Source organism: Diplotaxodon limnothrissa, linkage group LG7 (genome assembly GCF_057381915.1).
Source record: "Diplotaxodon limnothrissa isolate DT_005_m linkage group LG7, D_limnothrissa_male_GT1.1, whole genome shotgun sequence".
Classification (NCBI taxonomy): domain Eukaryota; kingdom Metazoa; phylum Chordata; class Actinopteri; order Cichliformes; family Cichlidae; genus Diplotaxodon; species Diplotaxodon limnothrissa.
The window spans coordinates 48,903,677-48,926,194 of record NC_140602.1 but is presented as its reverse complement, the minus strand read 5'-3'; the positions used below and the strand labels follow the sequence as shown (position 1 = coordinate 48,926,194).

The window sequence follows — 22,518 nt, the reverse complement described above, 5'->3', positions numbered from 1 at the left end:
GTGTGTGTGTGTGTGTGTGCGTGCGTTTGTGTGTGTGTGTGTGCGTGCGTGCGTGTGTGCGTGTGTAATAAACCTTTCATTTGATGGTTTCATAAATTTGTAAAGCGCAGTATAGCAAGACAAAACAGGTCACTGTATGAGGGAAAAAAGGTATAAATTCCACATTTCTGTGATAGACACTGAAAACACTCTGAAGACATGTTTGGTCCACTTTTGTCAGGATTAAAGCTCTGAATTAAACATACAAGCATTCCAGCATTCCAGCTGAGAAAAGCAGCTGGTAAGCTGCTAGGGAAACATCTCATAAGCCTGTGTGCTGCTGGGATAAACAGGTACAAACCATTCAAAGACACGCTCTAAACATGGCATCAGAGGCACATCAGAAATACAGAAATAGACCAGTCCAGATGAACAGGAGAGGATTCTGCCACCAAGCCAAGTGCTCTGTGGAGAATGGAAGGTGGGTGGGGGTAGGGTTATGAATAGCTTGGAAACTTCCCTAATCTCCCAGTCAGAATTCCAAGCCTAGCTTGTGAGAAGAAGGCATAGTGCTCATCCCTGGTTTGGACGTGTACTGTGATCCCCAGCTATTGTTTGGTGCAGACATGGGAACCTTATAAATATCACAGAAATAGGCCAAGCAATAATTCATATTGATTTTTCCCTATTTATACTTATTATAGATGGGGAGATGTATCATAGGTTGTGTTATAGGTATGTTATATTATCAAGAGGTATATTTCACAGCTAATCATGCCAATTTGTAGCCCATTTCAATCGGAAGCATGTGCCTAATTATAATCCTCTTTGATTTTTGGACTAGACTGGTGTATCTGATGAACCCCTTAAAGAACACAAGAAACACTGATTGTCTAAATCACATATGATAGTCATCCCGTTGCATGTACTATGGTGTATCTGTATTTTCAAGTCAGTGCCATTTTTATTAGGAGTGCTGGCATTCAGTGTGTAGCTTCATGCTTTTCTAAGGTCTGTCTGAATAAAAGGCAAAATTGCAATCTCTTGATTTTTTCCCCTCACAGACACATGTAAGCGGTGTCGTCTCTGTGCAGAAAGGCCATTTGCAAATTCCATTTTCTCGAAATAGATAGCTAAGACTTTATGACTAGATTTGGATTTTTTAAATGTCTCAACTAAAATTTAATTTAGAACTAATGCATTTTTGTCCAGTAACATTTCAATTGTAACATAAAACAGAGGTCTAAGCATCAAAAATCAACTCCCCTCATGTCACATACAGCACCTCTTTATCATGTTGTAAACTTATTGTGTTTTGATTAATTTGAAATTGCTTGCTTTGCTTCAGTAGAGTGTGAAATGCACTTTCCCTTTTGTACTTTTTCAATTTCTATCATTGTAAGTATGGGGAGAATATGGGGTGGGCAGAGAGAATGAACACATGGATGTCTGGTGTAATTAAGACACTGAAGTATTAGAACAGGCAGTGCCTTCACCAGCTATAATTCATCAAACATGGTCTTAATTAAACTGTTTACACAGATGTCTGCTAGCTGGTTCCTCCAACAGTGATTCCATTATAACAACGCAATATTGTTACTCGACTCATAAGAAAAGTTTTGTGTTGCTGTTCACTACACTCCATAGGGTAACATAAAATGGAAATTAATTCTTATTTCATATTAGCGAAATCAAACAAGCACACTTTGGAAGCTGGTTTGATTATGGCCCCATTTTTTAGAGTGGCAGCTCTGTGAAAAGAGGAAAGCACTAATATTTGGACATTAAATACTAACACTGTTGGTTGTCTCGTGTGTGTTTAGTCAAAGTTGATTCCTGGAATTCACAATACATTCACACAAATTTTAATTATGAAGTACAGTAGCTGGCAGTTCAGTGGCCATTCCCAGGTCTGATGCACATGTCCAAGAGAGAAACTGGCGATTAAGAGGAGAGATAATACACAGTGGTGCATCTGTTTTTAGCCAGTTAACTAAACACAGATCTTCAGTCTGAGTCACCCTTTGCCAGTGCCATAGGAAGAATGTAACTGCTGTCTCTGTCACTCTCCTTTATTGGCCCTGACCACACCAGGGGTCTGCCTCCCCTAGTTCCCACTATTATCTCATGGATTAAGGACTTGCTGCCTTGCTGACCACCCTCTCATCTTTTGTTCACATAAACAGTCACTGCACCAGACACAGGCATGCAAGGACTATCCCCAAGGAATAACTCCATGGAGTTAAAAGGGAAAATTTAAGTAACATTTGTATAACTGAAATTGTGATCCCCCCCCCCACCCCACCCCCAATCCAGTTTGGTGATTGAACAACAAAACAGTGAATGAAATGTAGAGCGCAACTACAAAAAAAAGGAAAAAAAAGAAAAGAAATCAGCATCAGCTAAAGTTCTGTTCACACTGGAAGTGATGTAGAAAAGTGGTAGAATTGAAAACCACCAGTCCATTCACCATAAAAATTGACTCCAAGCAACTATGTTAAAAATAATCACTGCTTCTAGTTGCACAACTGTGTGCAGGATATACTCAGGGACATATGACCTGGTAGTAAATATGTTAGAAGGTTATATAAACAACAGAACCTGGACTGTCCACCAGCAACTGCAGTCAGCTTCAATACAATGGGTTATGAACATATCACCTTCATTGTGCATGCAGCTTAAAACTGAAAACTTGGTTCAGAAGTGGAGGTATACCAAATGTATAGTTTAAAAAATATCATAAATTGTCTCTCAGAGAAAAGCTGGGTGTGTCTGTAGCACCATTGTTATACTGGTCTCTCAGTGTAAAGTTTTTCTTTCTCTGCTTTGAAGTTGACAGAAAATAAGTTGTTTCAGAACATTTCAGATATGAGTATTTACTTGGAGGCCTTGATGGAAAAATACTGGACTGAAATCAAATATACATAAAAAATAAATAAATAAAAGAATATTGATATTAAGCATAAAGAGGCTAAAAGCCTTTTCAGGGCTCACACCTCAAAGTCCATTAGTTTTAATGGACTTTGAGGTCATCACATTTAGCATCCCATTTTTGTTACACGTAATGATTTGGCTAAATATGGAAAAAAAAAACATATTGATCAATGCGGCATTAAACTGAGGTTGACCTTACAATTCAATATCTTACATGCATTTAGGAAGAACCCTAAGGCTTGTGAGCACAATGCATGAATAGATTATTGTAGCTTCAAATGATCAATATTCAATGTCATTAATGCATGAACTTGACATTCTGACAGAAAATATATTATGTTTCAGGAGGTCTCATCTGAGAGAGACAGAGCACTATAAATATGCTTGTGATCACCCTGTGGTTTATACCTCTATATATTCTTTATGTTTCCATTGATGCTACTGATTATAATATGAAAGGAAATGCTTCAAAGTTTAATAGGGATTTCTAGATCTGTCCCATAATGTTTAATTTCTTACCTTTTTGACAAGAAATGTATTGTTTTTAGTAATCAGCCCATATCTGACATGTCAGACATGTGATGCCGATCGGAGTTTTGTGGTCATATTTTGGTATTTGACCCGATTCTGTCCCTTGAGGACAGATGACTGCCAGGTTCGTTAACATTTCCTACCACCTTTAAGCTGTTAATATCTATCAGTATTGTTAATTTGGGTATTCTGATTAACACAAATTAGGTAGCTCAGTTATTAAGCAATTGTTGCAAATAAGCAGACAGACACTATAAAGGATTGACAAGCTGACTGGTTCAGTCATTGCAGTTGCAGTGATTTACTGATTGATGACTTGTTTGAAAGAACTTTGATGGTAAAAGCATCAAGAAAACGAACTTTGATGGTAGAAGCATCAAGGAAATGTCTTCTCTTATTTTGTTAACATATGTGAACACCCAAATGACAGTTTAACAAAGCTTCTGTACACAAAAATGAACTTTGTAGTGGTCTCTGCATAGGCAATCCAACATAATGGTTTACTTGTGCTTAAATTGAAATATTCCAGTTATCTGCACTTGTAACACTTAGGTAAGGAAAAAGGATCAGTGTTCTAAGGACCAAGTACAATTGTGAAAGCGGGTATGATTGATATAGATTAATTTGAAGCTTTTGGTGGGAAAAATGATGACAATCATTAATAATTAGTAATCGCCTCAAATAAATCATAAATGTGGTATGAATGTGTATGCATTATTATTATTGTTTTATATACTTGATAAATATACCTTTTATATATTGTCCATATATGTTGTGTCAGTACAAAACTGGGCTCTCTTGCAACTTTTTTCATGTTTCCATCTTGCTCAAATGTGCACATGCACGTACGCATACCAAAAGACGACAAATTAGCTGTCAGTTTTACTAGCTATGTGACCTTAAAATGAAAAGAGAAGAGAGATAATGATCTTAGGCTAAGGACAACTACACACACACATACACACACATACACATACATACACAGGCACACTTAAACTACACTGTCCAAGGACTTTAAGCACTAGATTGACAGATCAAGGAGAACTGGCATTGAGACAAAGAAGGGTAAATTTGATTATCGCATGACAGGCTTTAGCTTTCTTTAACTGAGTTGATAAACTGTGAGGCATGCATAAAATTAAAGTTGCTATGATTAAAATTGTGTCACAGAACAGCACATCCTATATACCCTCTCTTCCATAAATGAAATGAATATTTTGTTGGTTAATTTATCATTCACTGAAGAGAATTATGGAGCAGTCATCTACATAAAGCCAAATGACATATTACATATTTATAAACCATACTTGTAATGGAATTGCATTGCCCGTTTTCACCTTTTAACCTCATAAGGTTTACTATTGGGAATATAAAGGAAAACATTTATTCCACACATGATCATGCCAGTTAAATAAAAAGAAGTAAATACGCTATTATTTTAAAACTCACTTAATAAAAAAATATACATATCTGGAAGAAAAGACTATTTGCTATATGAGAAAGACCCAAATGTAATAAGAAAATACCTTAACTGCAATACATAGCAGCAGTTCCCCTTTATAAGCAAAGACAGTTTTCTTTTCCCCATGCCCACCATATGCATAAGAACCTATGAGGCAAATCCTTTCGAAAACTTTCTTTAGTTTTACTTAAAAAAAATCAGCTGATGTTAGCAGGGAACAAACGACTTTGGTTAAACGACTAACCACTTTCATCAGCATGATTACAGCAGTATTGCTTAATATATTTAACTCTTATGACTCATCTTTGCATTATCACTAGTATATGACAAATTAATTAAGAGTTCCCTTGATGGCTTGGCAGGTTTGTAAATGGCAGTGTGCAATACAAGCTACTGCTTGTCTGTCAAATTAAAAACTGCCAAACACCTGCCATTGAAATAAGGTTTGATAGATAATCCTTCTGTTATTCTGAGAATGAATTATTATAAAATGAATACATGCAAAGCCTAGAGACAAATATTAATACTTTTGACTTAGCTGCACCATTGTTCTAGTGAAAAGAATAGCCACCCTCCCAGAAAGAAGTGATTCCCAGGCATTCAGCATTTAGATAGCAAGCTATTTTAGTCTATCTCCCTCATGGGCTGATCACTGGCTATGCTCTGATCCCTTTGTCCATCAGAGAGACAGAACATTTTCGGGCTAATGCAACTGGACCCTCACTAATGACAGCAAATAGCCCTGTTGGTTAGATGACAGCAGCTGAGAACAATACTTAATGTTGACATCACTTGCTATGCGGATCTATTTTGGGTTTCTTCCTTTTATAGTGTGGTGGCTGAAATTGTTGTCTAGCCCCCTAGACAAAGCACATATAAAAGCCTTGAAGGAGGAGTTCCGGGATCACTTTCTATCTGCTCAGGCTCTTGTTCATTTCTCAGCAAGCGTCAGCTCGCCACTGAATTGCCTTGCAACATGCCACCAAAGAAGATTGAACCAAAGAAACCTGAACCCAAAAAGCCAGAGCCTAAGAAAGATGCAGCTCCAGCTGCTAAGCCAGCGCCACCTCCAGAGCCACAGCCTGAGCCACCCAAGGAGCCTGAGTTTGACCCCAAAAGCGTCACTCTTGAGTTCACTGCTGACCAGATTGACGAGTTCAAGGAAGCCTTCACCTTGTTTGACCGCACACCAACTGGAGAAATGAAGATCACATATGCCCAGTGTGGGGATGTCATGCGAGCTCTGGGCCAGAACCCAACTAATGCAGATGTGCTGAAAGTGCTTGGTAAACCACGACCAGAGGACATGAGTACTAAAATGGTGGATTTTGAGACCTTCTTGCCCATGCTGCAGCATATCTCCCGCGCAAAAGATCAGGGCAACTTTGAGGATTTTGTTGAAGGGCTGAGGGTTTTTGACAAGGAAGGCAACGGTACCATCATGGGAGCAGAGCTGCGTCATGTGCTGGCAACACTAGGAGAGAGGATGACAGAAGATGAAGTGGATAGATTGATGGCTGGACAGGAGGATGCAAATGGATGTATCAATTATGCCTCCTTTGTAAAGCACATTCTCTCTGGCTGAAAATGGACATTTTATCAAAAAGACTTAATTTTACAGAATTTCTTTCTATATTTGACCAGTTAAAGCTGATTTTGTCATTAACGTTGTGACATGTTGCATGGTAATTCAGTGAAGTCCCAGTCAAAGAATGAGGACTTACATAAAGGAAAATCAACGAATAAAGGAAATATGATCACAATCTGCCTCATGAATGTAATTTAAATACACCCATCCTTTTAAATTTGATGAGATAACCATGGGAGCTTGAGAATGCCAATGCAAGTGATGATTTAATGTGCATTCAACTTCTCATATCAACTGTGTTAATGTGATTAGTCCAAAGTACTGTGTGAACATACACACATATACAGGATTTATCTACATCTCAAAATAAAACATATTTTGTTCTACTGACAAAAAGTTTTAAAATGAGTATGCTTGTCATTCTGGTTAAGATTCAGTTGCAGTGAACCAAGGCGCGCACACACACATGCATACACACACACACACACGCACACACACACGCACACACACACGCATACACACACACACACACACACACACACACACACACACACACACACACACACACACATACGTGCACAGAGAGAGAGAGACGAATCCAGTTTCCTCTGAAAATTGCAAGAACCAGGAACTTTCTTCCTCATCACTTTTGCAGTGGCTGATAAATCTTCCGTTTAAATTAGTGAATTAAACCTGCATGGCCGTTCTCAGTGAATCATATATAAGTATGTTTAGCTTGAAATTTTTATTTAAAAAAAAACACTTTGTAGGATTTAGTTGTCTCTAGCATTGAGTTACAGATTCTACCCAACTCCCTTACCGATCCCCTTCCAAGCGTGTAAGTGAACCTGCGCTGGCCTTGTCGGGAGCAAGCGGTTTATCCACCAAAGCGTTTAAGCTCTGGGCACGTTTTATCAATTTAAATTAAAACTAGTGGCACTATGTTTTAGGAGTGAGACTAGACCCTAAAAAGAGCAGATAAATCAAACAAAGACTGGGACCAATCGGTGTCCATTTCTGACTTTAGTTTAATACAAAGGCTGCTTTGGAAGATTGGTGCAGTTATGTCCTAGATTTGTTATATTAAAAAAAAAGTTTTCAGTAATAATAATGACATAGTAAGTAATTATTTACAAATAATAATTATCAGTATGAACTCACCCGTCGCATCTTAAACACTTTAAGATTATAATAAATAACTTTTGGTTCTCTAATGATTCTAAATCAGAACAGACACAAGTGTTGGGCCACTCCTGTTTCCTTTTTTCTTCATTACCTAGGAACCCCCATCAACATAGCACACAGACCAATGAACATAGAGAAATAGATATGCTCACTACCAAGAGGCATTATTAAAAATTGCATTTTCCATTGCCGTATCTACTCCTTTTTATATACTATGTTCTGACACTTTACAAAGATGAAGGTAGAAAATGTGTTTTTTGTTTAAATTAGCAATCCCTCCATGGGTCTTACTTGTGTATTAGTTGGTATGCCTATTGGTAAAAGGAAAATGCTTTTTAAGAAAAAAAAAGAATTGATTGGTGAGTATTTGTTTGTGGCTTTTTTTTTTTTTCATGGATCCCAAATAATTTTTAGGTGCTACAGGTAGCCGCTAATGGTTACATGGGTAGCAACATGGGTATCATTAAAAGCATTGCTACTTTACAAAGCAATACGAAATCTTAAGAAAGCACTATTGAACACCAATTATACATTTATACCACTAGGAACACTAAGTTGGTTAACAGGCAAGCAGATATTGGCTGACTGAGTAGAAATAAAATGCCAGCTGGCTGACAGCTTTAAAGCAACATGTGTGTCCCAGATACATTCTAGTTTGTACCATCTTCTGTCGCTCTCCCTTTTTGTCTTCTTCGTTTCTTCTTGTTGTAAAGCAGCTCTTTGGGGTGGGGGGTTCTAGAGGTGTTTGTGTATCCACCAGCTACCAGATAATGACCAATATTGTTAGCTGCTAAGCGCTTTTGGGTTTGTTTGCTTACCTGCGTATGTATTTCAGCTTTGCCATAAATCAGAAATAACTTAGCGTGGGACAAATCCAGCCTGGTGGCAGGCTGGTGGTACAGTATAGTGAAAGAATCTCAGCAGTGATGGTGTAATTTTTCTATGTCTATTACAAAGAGCAAAAGAGATTTCATAACAAAAAATTAACACAAAATCTAATGTCAAGCTTTCTCAGTGTCTCCTTCTAATTATACATATCCAAAACAAACCAAATAAGAAATATTCTAGAGACACCAGTGACATGCCCAAAGTAACTCAACTGACTTCTTTTGATGCTGACTCTTCTGTTGCTCTGCTCTGAGCCCCTCTCAAATTACAGAGTCTCTCACACTCAAGGATATGGTCTACACAATGTTTAGAGGAAGCTCATTTTCTCCTTTTCTGCCCATGATTCCTGTGTTTGTGGCCATAGAATCAAGATCAACCATTAGACCATGCAAAGTCAAGCTTAGTGGTCACACTCAGCTTTTTCTTAACATCTCCAGACTCTAGTCTGTCTGTTCATCTTGCAATCTACTCTTCCACTACTATTGACAGCCTTGAAATTCTCCACTTGAGGCAGTAACACATCCCCATTCCAAAGTAGGCAATCCACACTTTTTCTGTCTCAGATCTATGGCCCTTGATAAGGAGATTTCCGATCTCCTCCTCAACTGCAAGGTGAAAGCTGCAGAATGTTGCTCATGAAGCTGAAATGATCAAATCAAAAGTGGCAACATGAATCTGACACCACGCTGACCTGTGGTACTAGCCAATTTTCTTTTCTTAGAAACCACAAAAATAAACATCCTGTAATCTTGCAGGCTTTGTTTGTTCTGGCCATTTGAAGTTCATTTAACTTAAATCAATTTAAGGGAGATGGGTAGCAGATAATGAAATGAGAAATACTAAAATGTGAAAATCAGTTGTCTTTCCTTTTAATTACTTGAAATTTCCCCCCAAAATCTATCCTGTAAAGTTATACTTACGAGGCTTCCCCTTGAATTAATTTCGATATTGAATTTTGATATTCAGTGTGTGATACACTTTAGAAGCTATTTTTGTTTAACTGTAAAAGAAGTAGAAAGATGCAGCTAAAGAGGCAGAAGTGGCACTTACTCTATGCAGCTGTCAAGCGCATGCAAAGGAGGCTCTAAGTGCACTGGGCATCCAGCTCCATAACTGTATGAGAGCCAGCCAGTAATTTAGACCCATCATGATTAATCAGCAGCTGTTAGCTTTAAAGTCCTTTGTCAAATATGTGAAGCTCTTGGCTAAAAGGATTCACCAGCTTGTGTATTCATGCTTTACTTTAAGGTTTGCTGTAGGGGGCATTCCCTGTGCAAAACGTGGAAGCAACATAGTAAATATTAGTGTTAGAAAGGTGATGCTGCTGTTGTAATTTTATAGCCATAATTTTTGCCACCGCTGTAGCTTTGGAGTGCATAATATTAAAATGTCAGACATACAAACTGCTCTCTGCATAGCTTGAGAAGCCCAGGTGGCGGCATAAAACATCAAGTACACACACAAGCACTCAAACTGAAATATCAAGTAGCAATATTTTGTCTCATTTAAAGTGGTAATTTGTGAGATCTTCATACTATACCAAGGGTGGCATGTGGTGTTTGGTGCCAAACAGTTTTGTTTTTCCTTTCTTTTTCTGTTTTATTGTAGCAGTACAGTGTTACATTTAGTTTTGGTTAAAAACATGTAATGACTGGTTTAAATTACTCTCATAAAAAGAGATTTTTACTGAGAAAGAACGAAAGAAAGAAGTTTTCATGTCCTTTTATTGACATGATATTTTATTGATATTCTTTATTCAAGATCCATTTGATACTTTTTTTGAAGACTTTATTTGGAGTTTACCATGTGACAACTTATCATCTGGAACACTTGAACTGGCATTTGAACACACTCTCTCTCTCTCTCTCTCTCTCTCTCTCTCTCTCTCTCTCTCTCCCTACTTAGAGATGGAAGTCAGTACACTCACTGGCCATTACATTAGCTACACCTTGCTAGGTGCCTTAAGAACTGCCTTATAGCTTTCAATGCAGCTCTAGAAACATTCCTCAAAAACGTTGTTCCACATTGACACAAGAGTGTCACACAGTTGCAGCAGATTTCTTGGCTGCACATCTGGACTGAGATCTTGTGACTGAGGATGGCATTTGAGTACAGTGAACTGAAACATATTGTCATGTTAAAGAAAAAAGTTAGATATGATTTGAGATTGAGGTATCACTGTATCAGTCCGCTAGAAGGATCCATGAAAAGATGGTCATATTGTGGTCATAATGAGAAGGACATGGTCAGCAACAACACTCAGGTAGCCTCTGGCATTTAAATGATGCTCAGTCAGTCTTAACCTAAGATGTGCACAGAAAATATCCCCCACACTATCACACTAAGACCATACTAAGCTGTTGCTGGAAGGTAGGATTAATACATGCTTTCATGTGGTTTACACCAAATTTTGACCATACCATTCCAATGTCACAGCAAAAATTCTGACTGATCAGACTTCCAATCTTTTGTTATTTTATTTTGGTGACCCCATTCAAAGTCAAGCGTCTGTGTCCTGTTCTTAGCTGACAGGAGTGGCAACCAGCATGTTCCTCTGTTGCTGTAGTTTATCTGCTGCAAGATTTGATATGTTGTGTGTTCAGAGTTGTTCTTATGAGCACCTTAATTGCCTTCCTATCAGCTTGAATAAGACCATTCTACTCTGACCTCTGGCATCAACAATGCGTTTTCGCCCAGAGAACTGCTGCTTGCTGGATATTTTTCTCTTTTTTGGCACATTCTCTGTAAACCCTAGATTGGTTGTGTGTGAAAATCCCAGTTGATCAGCAGTTTATGAAACCTCAGACCAACCCCTCTGGCACCAAAAGCCATGCCATGTTCAAAGTCACTTAAATCACCTTTCTTCCCCATTATGATGCTTGGTTTGAGCAAGTTGACTTAACCACGACACACACGCAATAATGCATTGAACTTCTGTCATGTGATTGCCTGATTAGATATCTGGGATGATGAAAGCTGAACAGGTGTACCTAACAAACTGTGCAGTGAATCTCTTATCTTGCAGCGTCAACTAATTCTCTTCAGGGTTTCCTCTTGATAGCTTTCAAAAACATTATACTTACATGTGTTATCCCCACAAGTAATGTTCCTAATTACTGAAACCTTGTGTACTGTTGCCATAGAAACCACCAGCCCCAGCTCTGCTGATATTGATATTGTAATGCACAGCACCACCAAGCTTCTTAACACTAATGACATTCGAATAAATGTGTCCTGTTGTCTGATAAGAATTAGGAAATCATGCCAATGCGTCACTTAAAAGAAATTACAGCATAGATATGTAATGCACCGCTTCTTGGTTTAAGACTGATTCTGTTCATAAATTATATTGTTATCTTTTCCTTAAGCTTTTGAGCTCTTAAAACAAAACAGTCATGAGGATTAATCAAATATATGCTATACTCCTGGGGCAAGCGCATACAAAATCGGTGTATTAACTACATCAATTAAACACTTTAGAATGATTTGTGAAGTATTCCTTTTTAATTAAAACAGCAAGACCGTTATAAATGTGTCCCATTAGCAGAGGGAAGGTAAAGATGTGGGTGAAAAACATAAATCTGTAAAAAGCATGACAAATTTGATAGGTAAAAAGTCAGGATCACTGTTTTAATCAACGAGGATAAACACAAACAGATATTTTTATCTTTTATTTCATATATGTGAAAACATATTACTTGACTGACCACAGAATATGTTCTGTTTTTATTCACAACATCAATATAGTGAGACCCTTCAATTAGCCTTTTAACACGGTCTTGTTTTTAGAATACTCCACACAAAACCTCTATAAACAGTCTCTATCCTCAAAGCTTCATTTCATTACCACTCATTCAACACATACTGTGTCCAGGAATCAATACTTCCTCACCTTGTGCGGAACAGCAGCTAGATTTGATGGAGGGCCAAGGACAATAACAAGGAGTGTCTAAACTTGCTTCTTACAAACATGTGAGCTCAACATTTTAACTGATCAGAGTAAGAGAAATCAAGAGCGGGGTAAACACCCCTTGTGAAGTGTACATACACAGAGAGGCTATTTGGGTAGGATTGGATGTACACCTTAGGATTCTGTTTTGGGAATGAGTGTAACTATCCCCCATGTAACAGTACAGTAGAGTTTATTTTGGTATTTTTCAGTTAAACTCCAAAAAAACATACAAATATTACAAATAACAAATATTTTCTGTGAAAATGGTAATGGAATGGAAAAAGGTAATGGTTTGATGTCAGTCGGTACATTTTTTTCTAAATAAATAACCTTTAAAATTTACTCCATATGTTTTTAAAATATGTCTTAATGACAGTGTGTATTTGCTTTCTAGAATGCTGAGAGGCAACAGAGACCATAATAATTAACCTTATTTGTCTAAATTTCAGGCAAGAAGGCTGAACCTAGTGTATGTTTGTGTGGTTTCTTTCAAGCCATTATGACTTGAAAATGTATTAGTGTGCCTAATGAACCTGCGTGCCATCTTGTACACTGCAAATTATCTGGTGCTTGCCATGATTTAAAATCCTATTTTTAGACAGGCCAGATTATTTGCCTTGTTTTAAAAAAGATTTACTTGTTTCTAAGTCTGGATTTTAGATAATAAACTTAAATTGAGAATAACCATATAATTGTGTCTATATTAGTACAGAAATCCAGAAATGGGAAGAATAACTCTTAAAATAGCCTACATTAGGTCTCTCACCAGATGTCTCTCAAAATATCACTTGTTTCAAGATAGAGTGACAAACTCAATTTGCTTGATTTAGGAAATTCACACAAGGCACCTGTTGAAAATATGATTTATTCAAAATCATGTCTGACTTCAAAGTTGTACATATAAAGGAAAAAAATTAACCACAATTTATGATACAAATCACATTTCAAAGACAGCTGTTTGTCACAGCATGCCAGCATTATGTGGTACAACATTGACATTGGTTTAGGGAACATTTAATGACTGTCAACTTATATCATCACAAACTACACTAAGCCAATACTTGGTGCAACCCTAATCTTAAGGGTGATTTCTATGGGAAATAATATCAGAAAGACTGTATTTGATTGGCACAAACACACTGTCCCTAAAACTAATAGAAAAGTATGAAGTATAATCAATGAGCTCATGGGCTAATTCTGTAGCTTGAGCAACAATGGGCACAGTTACTTCATATGCCAATAAGTCTTCATTTAAATTCAAAGTTTCATAGCGTTGGTACTCAAAAGCAATAAAAGATGAGTCAATCAAAAAGATATCCTTTATCAGTCCAAACACAGGGAAAGTGCCATTCACATCTGCAATAATCATGGACTTCCCAGCAATGTATTTATTGCCATTTAGAACATACCATTTCACTGAGACAACAGACTGCATGACATCTATTCCAAAAAATTCTTTAATTTTTTTCCTAACATATTCATTATTTTTAGCTGATACTGGCCCGGATTCCTTTTCTTTCGCAAAAATAGGATGTTCAGTGCCTATTTCATTTTGACAACACTCAAGAAATTGATTGTGGTTTGCAAGGGATTTACAAATATTTTTAAAATTTAACTTAGAAGCCCACTGTTTAAAATAGGAGTGCTTTGCCTCAAAGCGCATGCACATACTCCTTATTAAAGGTCCAAGCGATAAGATTTGACTGGGAAGATGCAACATATAATGTTGCTTAGGTATTATATTGGCTTCGGGAAAAAGTTGCTTGAACTGATACAGGTGTTCTTCAATCATACTTCTCAGTTGCAATACAGTTTGTAAAGAAATAATGGGAGCAAGAACTATTTGAACTATCATAATTAACTTTCTAATAAATACAACATACTCACTCTCCACACCATACAAAAGAAAAAGTAATATTTTTAAAAGAATTAGCATCTGTCCACAAGACTGTTTCAATTTGTTGTCGTTAGCCGCTAAAGTGCCAAAGCTAATAGGACATGGTTTATCCCGTATTTCAAGAGGTGAGTAAGGAAAATTTTGAATGTCTGAATTAAACTTGTCTAATTCTAATTGTCCTGAGAGAATTAGGTGTTTTAATACAAATTTAACTTCCATTGATGCAACACCTTCAAAAATAACATGCATTATGTCCTGTGGAGTTTGTTTGATCAGGTCAAATGCAGGAACATCAACTAGTCTGCTTCTTCTATTAATTCCATAAGTAGTTTTGAGGGACGCTTTCAATAAATCTGTGCTTGCTTTATCTATTTCAAAACACTGCCTGATATGTTTCTCCAGAGTTCTGTGAACAAACTTCTTCTCCTCAAAAACACTTTGCATATCATCAAAGTTGCATTCACAGTGTCTACATTTGCTATAAGCAAAACCAATCCCTTCTTTAAAGCCAGCAATCTCATGCTGGGCTAGCGTGTCTCCGCAAATGGCTATAACAGCACCAAACAATTCAATTTCACCATTTGACATTTTAATCCTTACACCATTGTAAAGCAGTGATAGATCTTGAAGTATTCTTTTCAGTACAACACCAATACCCCACTGAGAAATGTCATTTGCTTTAGCAATAGCAAGAAGTCGTATTGCAGCTAACTTTGACCTAAATTTTGGATCAATATTTCCTAAAGTATAATAAAACATGACCAATTTGTTTGCAGAAGCATGGGACCCTAAGGGGTTACATATTTCAATTTCATCTGTGTACAGTATTAATTGCAATGCATTTGGCCTCTGAGAAAACAAGGGGTGAGATGTAAAGAGGGACCCGTCTCTAAAATCATAGAAGAATCCCTCTCTGCTTCTTTGTGGTGCAGTGTTCAACATGGTAAAGATTCTCTCATTAGTCATTAACTGCTTTAGACTTTCAATTAATGGTACATAGTAAAAACTTTTGTTCCTTAAAGACATGACCCTTGAAAGACCTTGCTTTACCCAACATATCTTCTGGGATACTACTACTTCCTCTGCGTTGACTGGACAGAACATTTCCCCTATGGCTCTACTCTGTCCATATGCAATGGTGGAGAAAGGATCCATGAATTTATCAAATGTAGCCAAAGCCTCATCTTGAAGCTGAGTGGTTCCCTCGGCATTATCTTCAAACACTGTCTTCATTCTTTCCTTGAGCGTATCCAAAAGAACAGCCTGATACTGTTGCACTCCTGAGATGATATGTTTGACCGTTCTCTGTGAAAACATTTGAAATAAAAGTAACTTATTCTGCATTTATATAAAATAATAATAATTCTGAATTCCATTATGAACAAGTAAGACATTGATTGCCTTATGTAATGTATTGATCCATTAAGACTATAACATACCTGTGATAAGTGGCACTGTTCTTGAACACAGATAGCAAAAGCTGCAGCAGATCTGGTAATATCATGTCTGGTAAAGGATGTTGTAGCAACAGCTTCTTCCTTTAGAGCAGAAAAACAAAGTTACTCCAAATTCCTGGCCAATTATAGAAATTCTTACATAACAGGTATAATCAGTTACACCTAATGATTGGTCCATTAAAAAACAAAGTGCATGACAGTGACTAGTGTTACAGTTGTGAATATTCAATATAATATAAGATAATATAATATTCATTCTTTGGAATAAAGAAAAAAGAAATGGAAAAGAAATCAAAGACAAAGAAACAATAAAAAAGGGGTTGTCCATTTTTTTGATGAGGCTAGGGATTGGATTCATGAGAATGAGATTTTATCTTTTTAAATAATGAATTTTTGTTTGCACTTAGATATTAGTTTCTTTACATGTTTGTTGTATTTATTAAATTATTTATGTATTTTTAAATCACGTAATTTAGATTTGCACTCAGAATTTATGTTAGTATTAGTATATGGATATATTTTATTGTATGCATTTATTAATTTATTTAATTTTCAAGAAAATCATTCTTATCCATGTTTTGGCAGTATTTCTGGCCAACAGATTTTTTTTACAGTGCTTCCAAATACTCTGTGTCTTACCTGAAACCGTATTCACCACTTATAATTCCTACGAGATACCCAAATTGCTGCCACATTGAAAGATTTAAGCGCGCTGAGAGTGTCTTTGATGCAAACTTCACCAGGAGACATGCCAGCCGCAGAGTGTGTGCCTTCTCCGGCTGCAGCATAGCCTGTACTATCTACACTGAACTGCTATTCTGTTTATTTATTTTTTATTTCATCCTGCAGGATGAAATTGTGATTTAAAATCCAACCATAGTGGAAATCGCTTGTAACAGTTTGAAGAACAATATCTAGCGGTATAATATCGCGAGATCTCGTTAAATTTCTCTTGACTAAAAATGGAGAAAAGGATTAAAAGTAATATAGGACCAAATACGAGGAGTTAGACATAGCTAAATTTGTCATCAGAAGCCACACTACATTTTATTTAGTTTAACACTTACCGTGATCGGGCTGTCAACAACCTGAGGCTCCTGCACTTCAGCCAAAGATCCACCAGTTGATATTTCCACGGTGCTGGTTGTTGTTGCAGTACTACAGTTGGCAAAGACTGAAACACCAACATTTTCCGATCCTAAAGAGTGGGATGTTGGGGGGATCCTCCATCCTCTTGGTGGGCTTCCATTCGTCAAATACAGAGGGTGCGTCCGTTTAATGTGGCGAAAGAATGAGTTAAAAACTCTGAAATCTTGTTCACAGCCATCTATTCCACAGTAAACCCAAAAATCCTGCCTTCGACCATGAGCTGCATTTATGTGGCTAAGGAGCACCTTCAGAGTTAAAGAAACAAAGATAAAACAGATCATACATCTCCAGAGCGCCATGGTGAACTGTTTTCGCGCTGTAGCCATACAGCATACTTTACCGCTCTCCACTGAAGGCCACAGATGAGAGTGTGGGACCATGGGAAAGGTAGGCAATTTTTAAAATATATGTATCCTTAATTATCCAATTTTTCAGGTTTAAATTACATCAGTTATATTTATTTTTAGGCAATAAGTGTTTAAGACTGAATTTATATTTTTCTTTTCTTTTTTTTTACTTAAAAAAAATTAAATATAAATAATTTTCTGCATGCGCATTCTCAGTTCCTGTCGTGACGTTACTTTCACGCGGGACAAACTCTTTTCCCCTGCTTTGTTAACCATCAGGACCGTTAGGAAGATCAAAATTATTTATCTAAACAAAGTGAACAGTAATTTAAGGTTGGTAACATTAAGTTGATTTGAAAAATACTATGGTACAACGGTGTTATTAAGATAAAGTCGTGTTTTGTGAGGGCTGCTGCTAGTTAGCAATCTAGCTAATGTGTTAACTTTAGCTAAATGATCTTATTTAAGCTGTAGGATATTTCCAGGCACTGTGAGTGGAGGCTTTGGAACGAACTAGAGAACTGCTGTCACGGCATGGACAAGTTTGACGATGCCATACTGTCTGTGTTGCAGGGTAAGTCTTATTTTTCAGTTATTTTGGTACGTTAGCTAAGCAGCCTTAGCATCTGTTAGCATCATTTCTGAAACTTGGAGCTAGGATTGCACTCTACTCTGACCTTTATCCACATTATAGCCTTGAGCTGTCTTTGCCTAAATAGACTTGGAACATCATTCTTGAAGACACCCAAAAATAGTTTTATTGCATTCCCAAATATTTGATAAACTGTTTTAAGTTTGACATTTTATCCTGTTAATATTACTTATTGCTAAAATACATTTATTGACAAAAAATGACCTCGACATGTAATAAGCCACGCCCAGGAAAAGAGAAATAAATATCACTTTTGAAGTTGTTTTTCTCTTTTACAGCTGCGAATATTGATGAGGAAACTTTGAGAAGCTTTACCCGGGATGACCTAAAGGATCTTTTTCCGGGCCATGAAAATTTCTTCCGTAGAAAGAAGATTTGGGATTTTATCAGCCAAAAGGTAAATACACATTATACCACTAAGAAGATGATTACTGTCCATATTGTCTAGCATTAATTTGCCTAATTGTGTATTTTTGTTTATATCCCACAACTGTTATAGTTTAAGAGTACTGACCAAGATGCCAACACTTTCCATCGAAGCGAGAGTAACCCCTTCGGCTTTGATGTGTCACAATGTCAGCCTCAAACTTCCACTCCCATTTCCTACACTGCTGACAAAAAAATGAAAATGCCAGACCCACCAGAGTATGTGGTGTATACAGATTCAGAGTTGGACATGGTGCGCAGTCAGTACTTTGCATTGCTCCACAGTGGAAAGGAAAAGGACTGCAGGATGTCGAAGGAGCTCTGTTGCAGACTTGTAAGGAACACAGTCACCAGCATGGTTGCAATCCTCCGTGTTAGTCCCATGGGGAAAGAAGTAACATACCCCTCCAAACTCGAAATGAGAGCAATGTCACAGAAGATTGTCGACTATTACCCCATGTTACGTGATGCTGACACACACATGCCATACGTAAGTCATTCTTTACCCACTACAATATCTAAAATTGAGTGAGATAATAAAATGATGTACAAATATATATTATTTTACCACAGCTGACCATCTACACCAAACTGTACAAACGACTCCAAAATATGAAGTCTCCAAGGAAGAGGCAGGGCTCCATGCCACAACGAGGCAGGCCCAGGAAGACTCTTTTCAGCTCAGATGACACAGACAATGGGACTGAAGGTGACCTAAGTGGTGAAGCAAGTGGTTCAAGTGACTATACCATACTTCTTGAGAGCAATGATGACCTCAGCGAGGATAACTCAAATGCAGGTGTGTACTTTGGTCTGCTGTACTAATGACTTTTGGACATCTAAAACTTCAAAGAGACCACCTGCCCTCAGTTTTCTGTTCAGAGTGCATCACAAGATTTATACAGTGTTGAGTATTTTCCTTAACTTTCTAGCTATTCCCTGTTATTACATTCTGTTCATCTTCTGTTTTTTCCTCAGAGAAAGAATCCCAATTGCCGCTACCCTCCACTGTACCAACTACGTCAAACAATACTACGCTGGCTTTACCACTATTATCCAAGTCAGCCTCATGCTCTGCACCCAGGTCTGATATAGGTCCTTCAACTGCACCTCCAGATGATGTTGTTGGTAAGTCCACCATCACCCTTATCTACCTCTCAGTCTGACTGTGGTTCCTCTTACAGCTCTTTCCAAAATATGGTTGCAGCAATGAACCCCGTTCTAAGTGTTTATTCCAAAAATCATAGTGGTTTGGCATTAACTCGAGTTGGTGTGTAAAATCAACATATGATAGATCCCTCATTCCAGTTTGCCAGTTAGCCATAGTAAGTATTTTACCACTTTGTGTTGTAATGGGTGTTACTCAGTGCTGATTATTTACACATGTAAATCCTCATGCTGGTCACATCTATCATGCCTTATCACAGTGTTTCTGTCATAGATCAAATTACCTAAAAGATTTTTATCCATCAGCTCATAATCACTGTTCACACTGATGTGAACGATATACACAGTAAACAACCTTTACCTTATTTTCACCACAGTTTTATTCACGGGCATCTTAAACTGTCGTTTTAATATTTGATTCTGTTCAAACTAACAATTAACATAAATCCATGATCATTATAAGAAAAGGACACAAAGGGAAATGATCAGGACATATAGGGTCAGTTCATTACTCAAACATATTTAACCTAAACATTAATTCTCATAAATATTATACTTAAAAACAACCATGCAACCTTACTAGAAATGACTGATTAGAAAAATCTGAATTTAGTCTAGTTACACCATGTCTTACAATTGCTCTTTGCTTTCCCTAGCAGACCATGACAGCCTGAAGATGCAGGCAAGACATTACAAAACCTTGAGCAACATGTACAGGAAACCCAATGCAAAACCCAACCAAAGTGACGTCGCTCAAATTTTGGACCTGGAGTTTGAGGCCAGACGAGCTTTTATTGACGCAGATGTTACAAGGGAAGAAGACAGGCCTAGAAAAATATTTGAAGCATACCCGTGCTTCAAAGACATACGAAATGTAAGTTCAACTACCTTCAGTTAAATTCCTTGCTTTCTCTGGATAGGTTTAGTTAGTTCTTGACTAACTGAGCACAACTTTGTCATAGGCGATGGATGAACTGCGTCGCATCATTGGTGGCTCCAACTGCAAATACATAGATCAAATGAAGGGTCGATGGGCAGAGTTTTGTTCGAAGGTGCAGTTCTATGGCATTTGGAAGAAGGTCCTGAAACCTCCTCTCCCCTTGGATGTACGTGGAGGTAAGTGGCCTTTTCATACATTAAATCCACACATCAGATATGTTCGGATTGCTTTGTTGAGATACTTTTCTCCGTTCACAGTGGATTTTACTGTCACTCTCTTCAATGCACTTCCATCTCTTTTTCCTTCAAAAACTACACCACCAAAGCGGCTGGGAAGTGCCAGTGAGGCTCTCCTTCATATCCTCAAGGTGCGAACAGCTGCAATACCAGCCACTGTAACTTGTACTCCATTTACTTGTATTGTTAATATTAATATTATTATTTTGCTTTTCCTGCTTAATAAGAGTGGGTTGAAGTTCAATTCAGCAGGGATTAAATTACTCCTTATTCAGGATTTCTTAATTGTTATTCAAAACCTACTCCAGAGAGGCAGCACAGAGCAAAAGCACATTGCAGTTAGGATACAAGTAGAAGCAGTAAAATGATATATTTAAAAAGGCCTTCAAAAACTAGAATATGTAACAAAGTTAAAAGAAATAGTTTTAAAAAACAAATGAGAAAAAAAGCACAAATAGACATGATAAAAATGCTGCAAACTAGAGAAAATTCATGCTCAGAATTAATACACAGCAAAATCTCCAGTGTTAAATTAACACCTTTGACAGTGTTATATGTTTAAAAGTAACCTAGTCAGTTTTGAAGATTAACAAAGACTAACACTGAGCAGTGCTGATTTTCTAACACTGGAAAATAAATCAAAATGTTAGAAATATTCCAGTGTTAGAAAATCAGCACTGCTCAGTGTTAGCCATTGTTAATCTTCAAAACTGACTAGGTTACTTTTAAACATATAACACTGTCAAAGTGTTAATTTAACACTCAACAGTGTTGTATTTAACACTCAGAGGAGTGGACCCATATAGACACTCTCCAGTGTTAATTTAACACTGGAGATTTTGCTGTGTACATTTCCAAAATTTCATATTTATGTAAGTCAGATATTTTACATTTATTTCTTCTATTCCAACAGTAAATCAGTTGGAGCATTCTAAACTCTTGATATTGCTTTTTGTGTCTTAAGCTGTTTGGATGCACAGCAACCCTTTCATTGAAAATCTTGAAGAATTTGTCCTTTTTTTGTGCTTTTCTAGCCGGGTGAAGATGCAATGCTATACCTGGAGAAGCGGCCTCTCTCCTCCCCAGTGCTGCTTTTTGATGGAACAACCAGCATTGTTGCTGTAGGAAACATACCAGTGACCACTCTCTCCTTGGAGGATTTCTGGGAAGGAATGTTGGTGTTGATGGCATATTACTACACCTTGCACTTAACATACCCAAAATGTGTTGCAACGGTCCTCTCTGTCATACAAACTGAGGTAATAACTGATGCCATCCATGATCAAGATGCCACTAGTGCATATAAGAAAGCAATAGCTGAGTGGAAGTCGTTCTTTGAAAAATAGGTGAATACCAAGCAGGATTTTATCAGGTCATTTGCAGTTTGTTTAGTTTTGTAGTACGTTTGTACAACTTTGTTCCTAATTTGCCTAGCAATGTCCTGAGAAACGGCTGTACTTATAATGCTTTACAAATGAAAGTTGTTGTTTTTTTTTCTTAGTGACACTTTACCTGAGGCATGTAAAGTTTTAAGTCAGTAATGCCATTATTTACAACATTGTGAGACTATGTGACTGTCACAAAAGTTTAAGGCCAAAAATGTAATTTCTTTTCTCTGTTTAGGCCTTTTAAAGGGTTGATTTAGACTTTTAGGGATTGTGCAGCAGCCCTATATTGTTTAAAAAAAGAATTTTGTTCTCATGAGAGAAATAAATGTTGACATATATC

The 22,518-nt window shown here is 37.2% G+C and overlaps 3 protein-coding genes across 5 annotated transcripts in view; 2 read left to right on the top strand and 1 right to left on the bottom strand.

Moving 5' to 3' along the window:
• LOC146629074 (uncharacterized) overlaps window positions 1-22,136 on the top strand; it is a 124,973-nt gene extending 102,837 nt beyond the window's left edge. Inside the window, exons 1-10 of one of the 3 annotated variants that reach the window (XM_085359810.1) lie at window positions 17,572-17,702; window positions 17,855-17,943; window positions 18,300-18,418; window positions 18,521-18,937; window positions 19,021-19,246; window positions 19,426-19,575; window positions 20,271-20,488; window positions 20,577-20,730; window positions 20,812-20,921; window positions 21,825-22,136. In XM_085359810.1, coding sequence (XP_085215936.1) covers window positions 17,572-17,702; window positions 17,855-17,943; window positions 18,300-18,418; window positions 18,521-18,937; window positions 19,021-19,246; window positions 19,426-19,575; window positions 20,271-20,488; window positions 20,577-20,730; window positions 20,812-20,921; window positions 21,825-22,136 — 1,926 coding nt within the window. Of the gene's footprint in view, window positions 1-17,571; window positions 17,703-17,854; window positions 17,944-18,299; window positions 18,419-18,520; window positions 18,938-19,020; window positions 19,247-19,425; window positions 19,576-20,270; window positions 20,489-20,576; window positions 20,731-20,811; window positions 20,922-21,824 lie in introns of those variants that run through there. The other 2 variants (XM_085359809.1, XM_085359808.1) reach the window with 2 other exon arrangements.
• On the top strand, window positions 5,830-6,493 carry LOC146629076 (myosin light polypeptide 6). The gene has a single exon (XM_085358323.1). It carries the CDS (start codon window positions 5,883-5,885, stop codon window positions 6,489-6,491), a length of 609 nt encoding a protein of 202 aa, XP_085214449.1. The 5' UTR covers window positions 5,830-5,882; the 3' UTR covers window positions 6,492-6,493.
• On the bottom strand, window positions 14,487-17,332 carry LOC146629075 (uncharacterized). Its single transcript, XM_085357109.1, has 4 exons — window positions 16,941-17,332; window positions 15,856-15,954; window positions 14,621-15,721; window positions 14,487-14,507 (listed from the first exon to the last, which is right to left on the bottom strand). The coding sequence occupies exons 1-4, from the start codon at window positions 17,319-17,321 to the stop codon at window positions 14,487-14,489; spliced, it is 1,602 nt and encodes a 533-aa protein (XP_085213235.1). The 5' UTR covers window positions 17,322-17,332.
• Window positions 22,137-22,518: the final 382 nt, after the last annotated feature.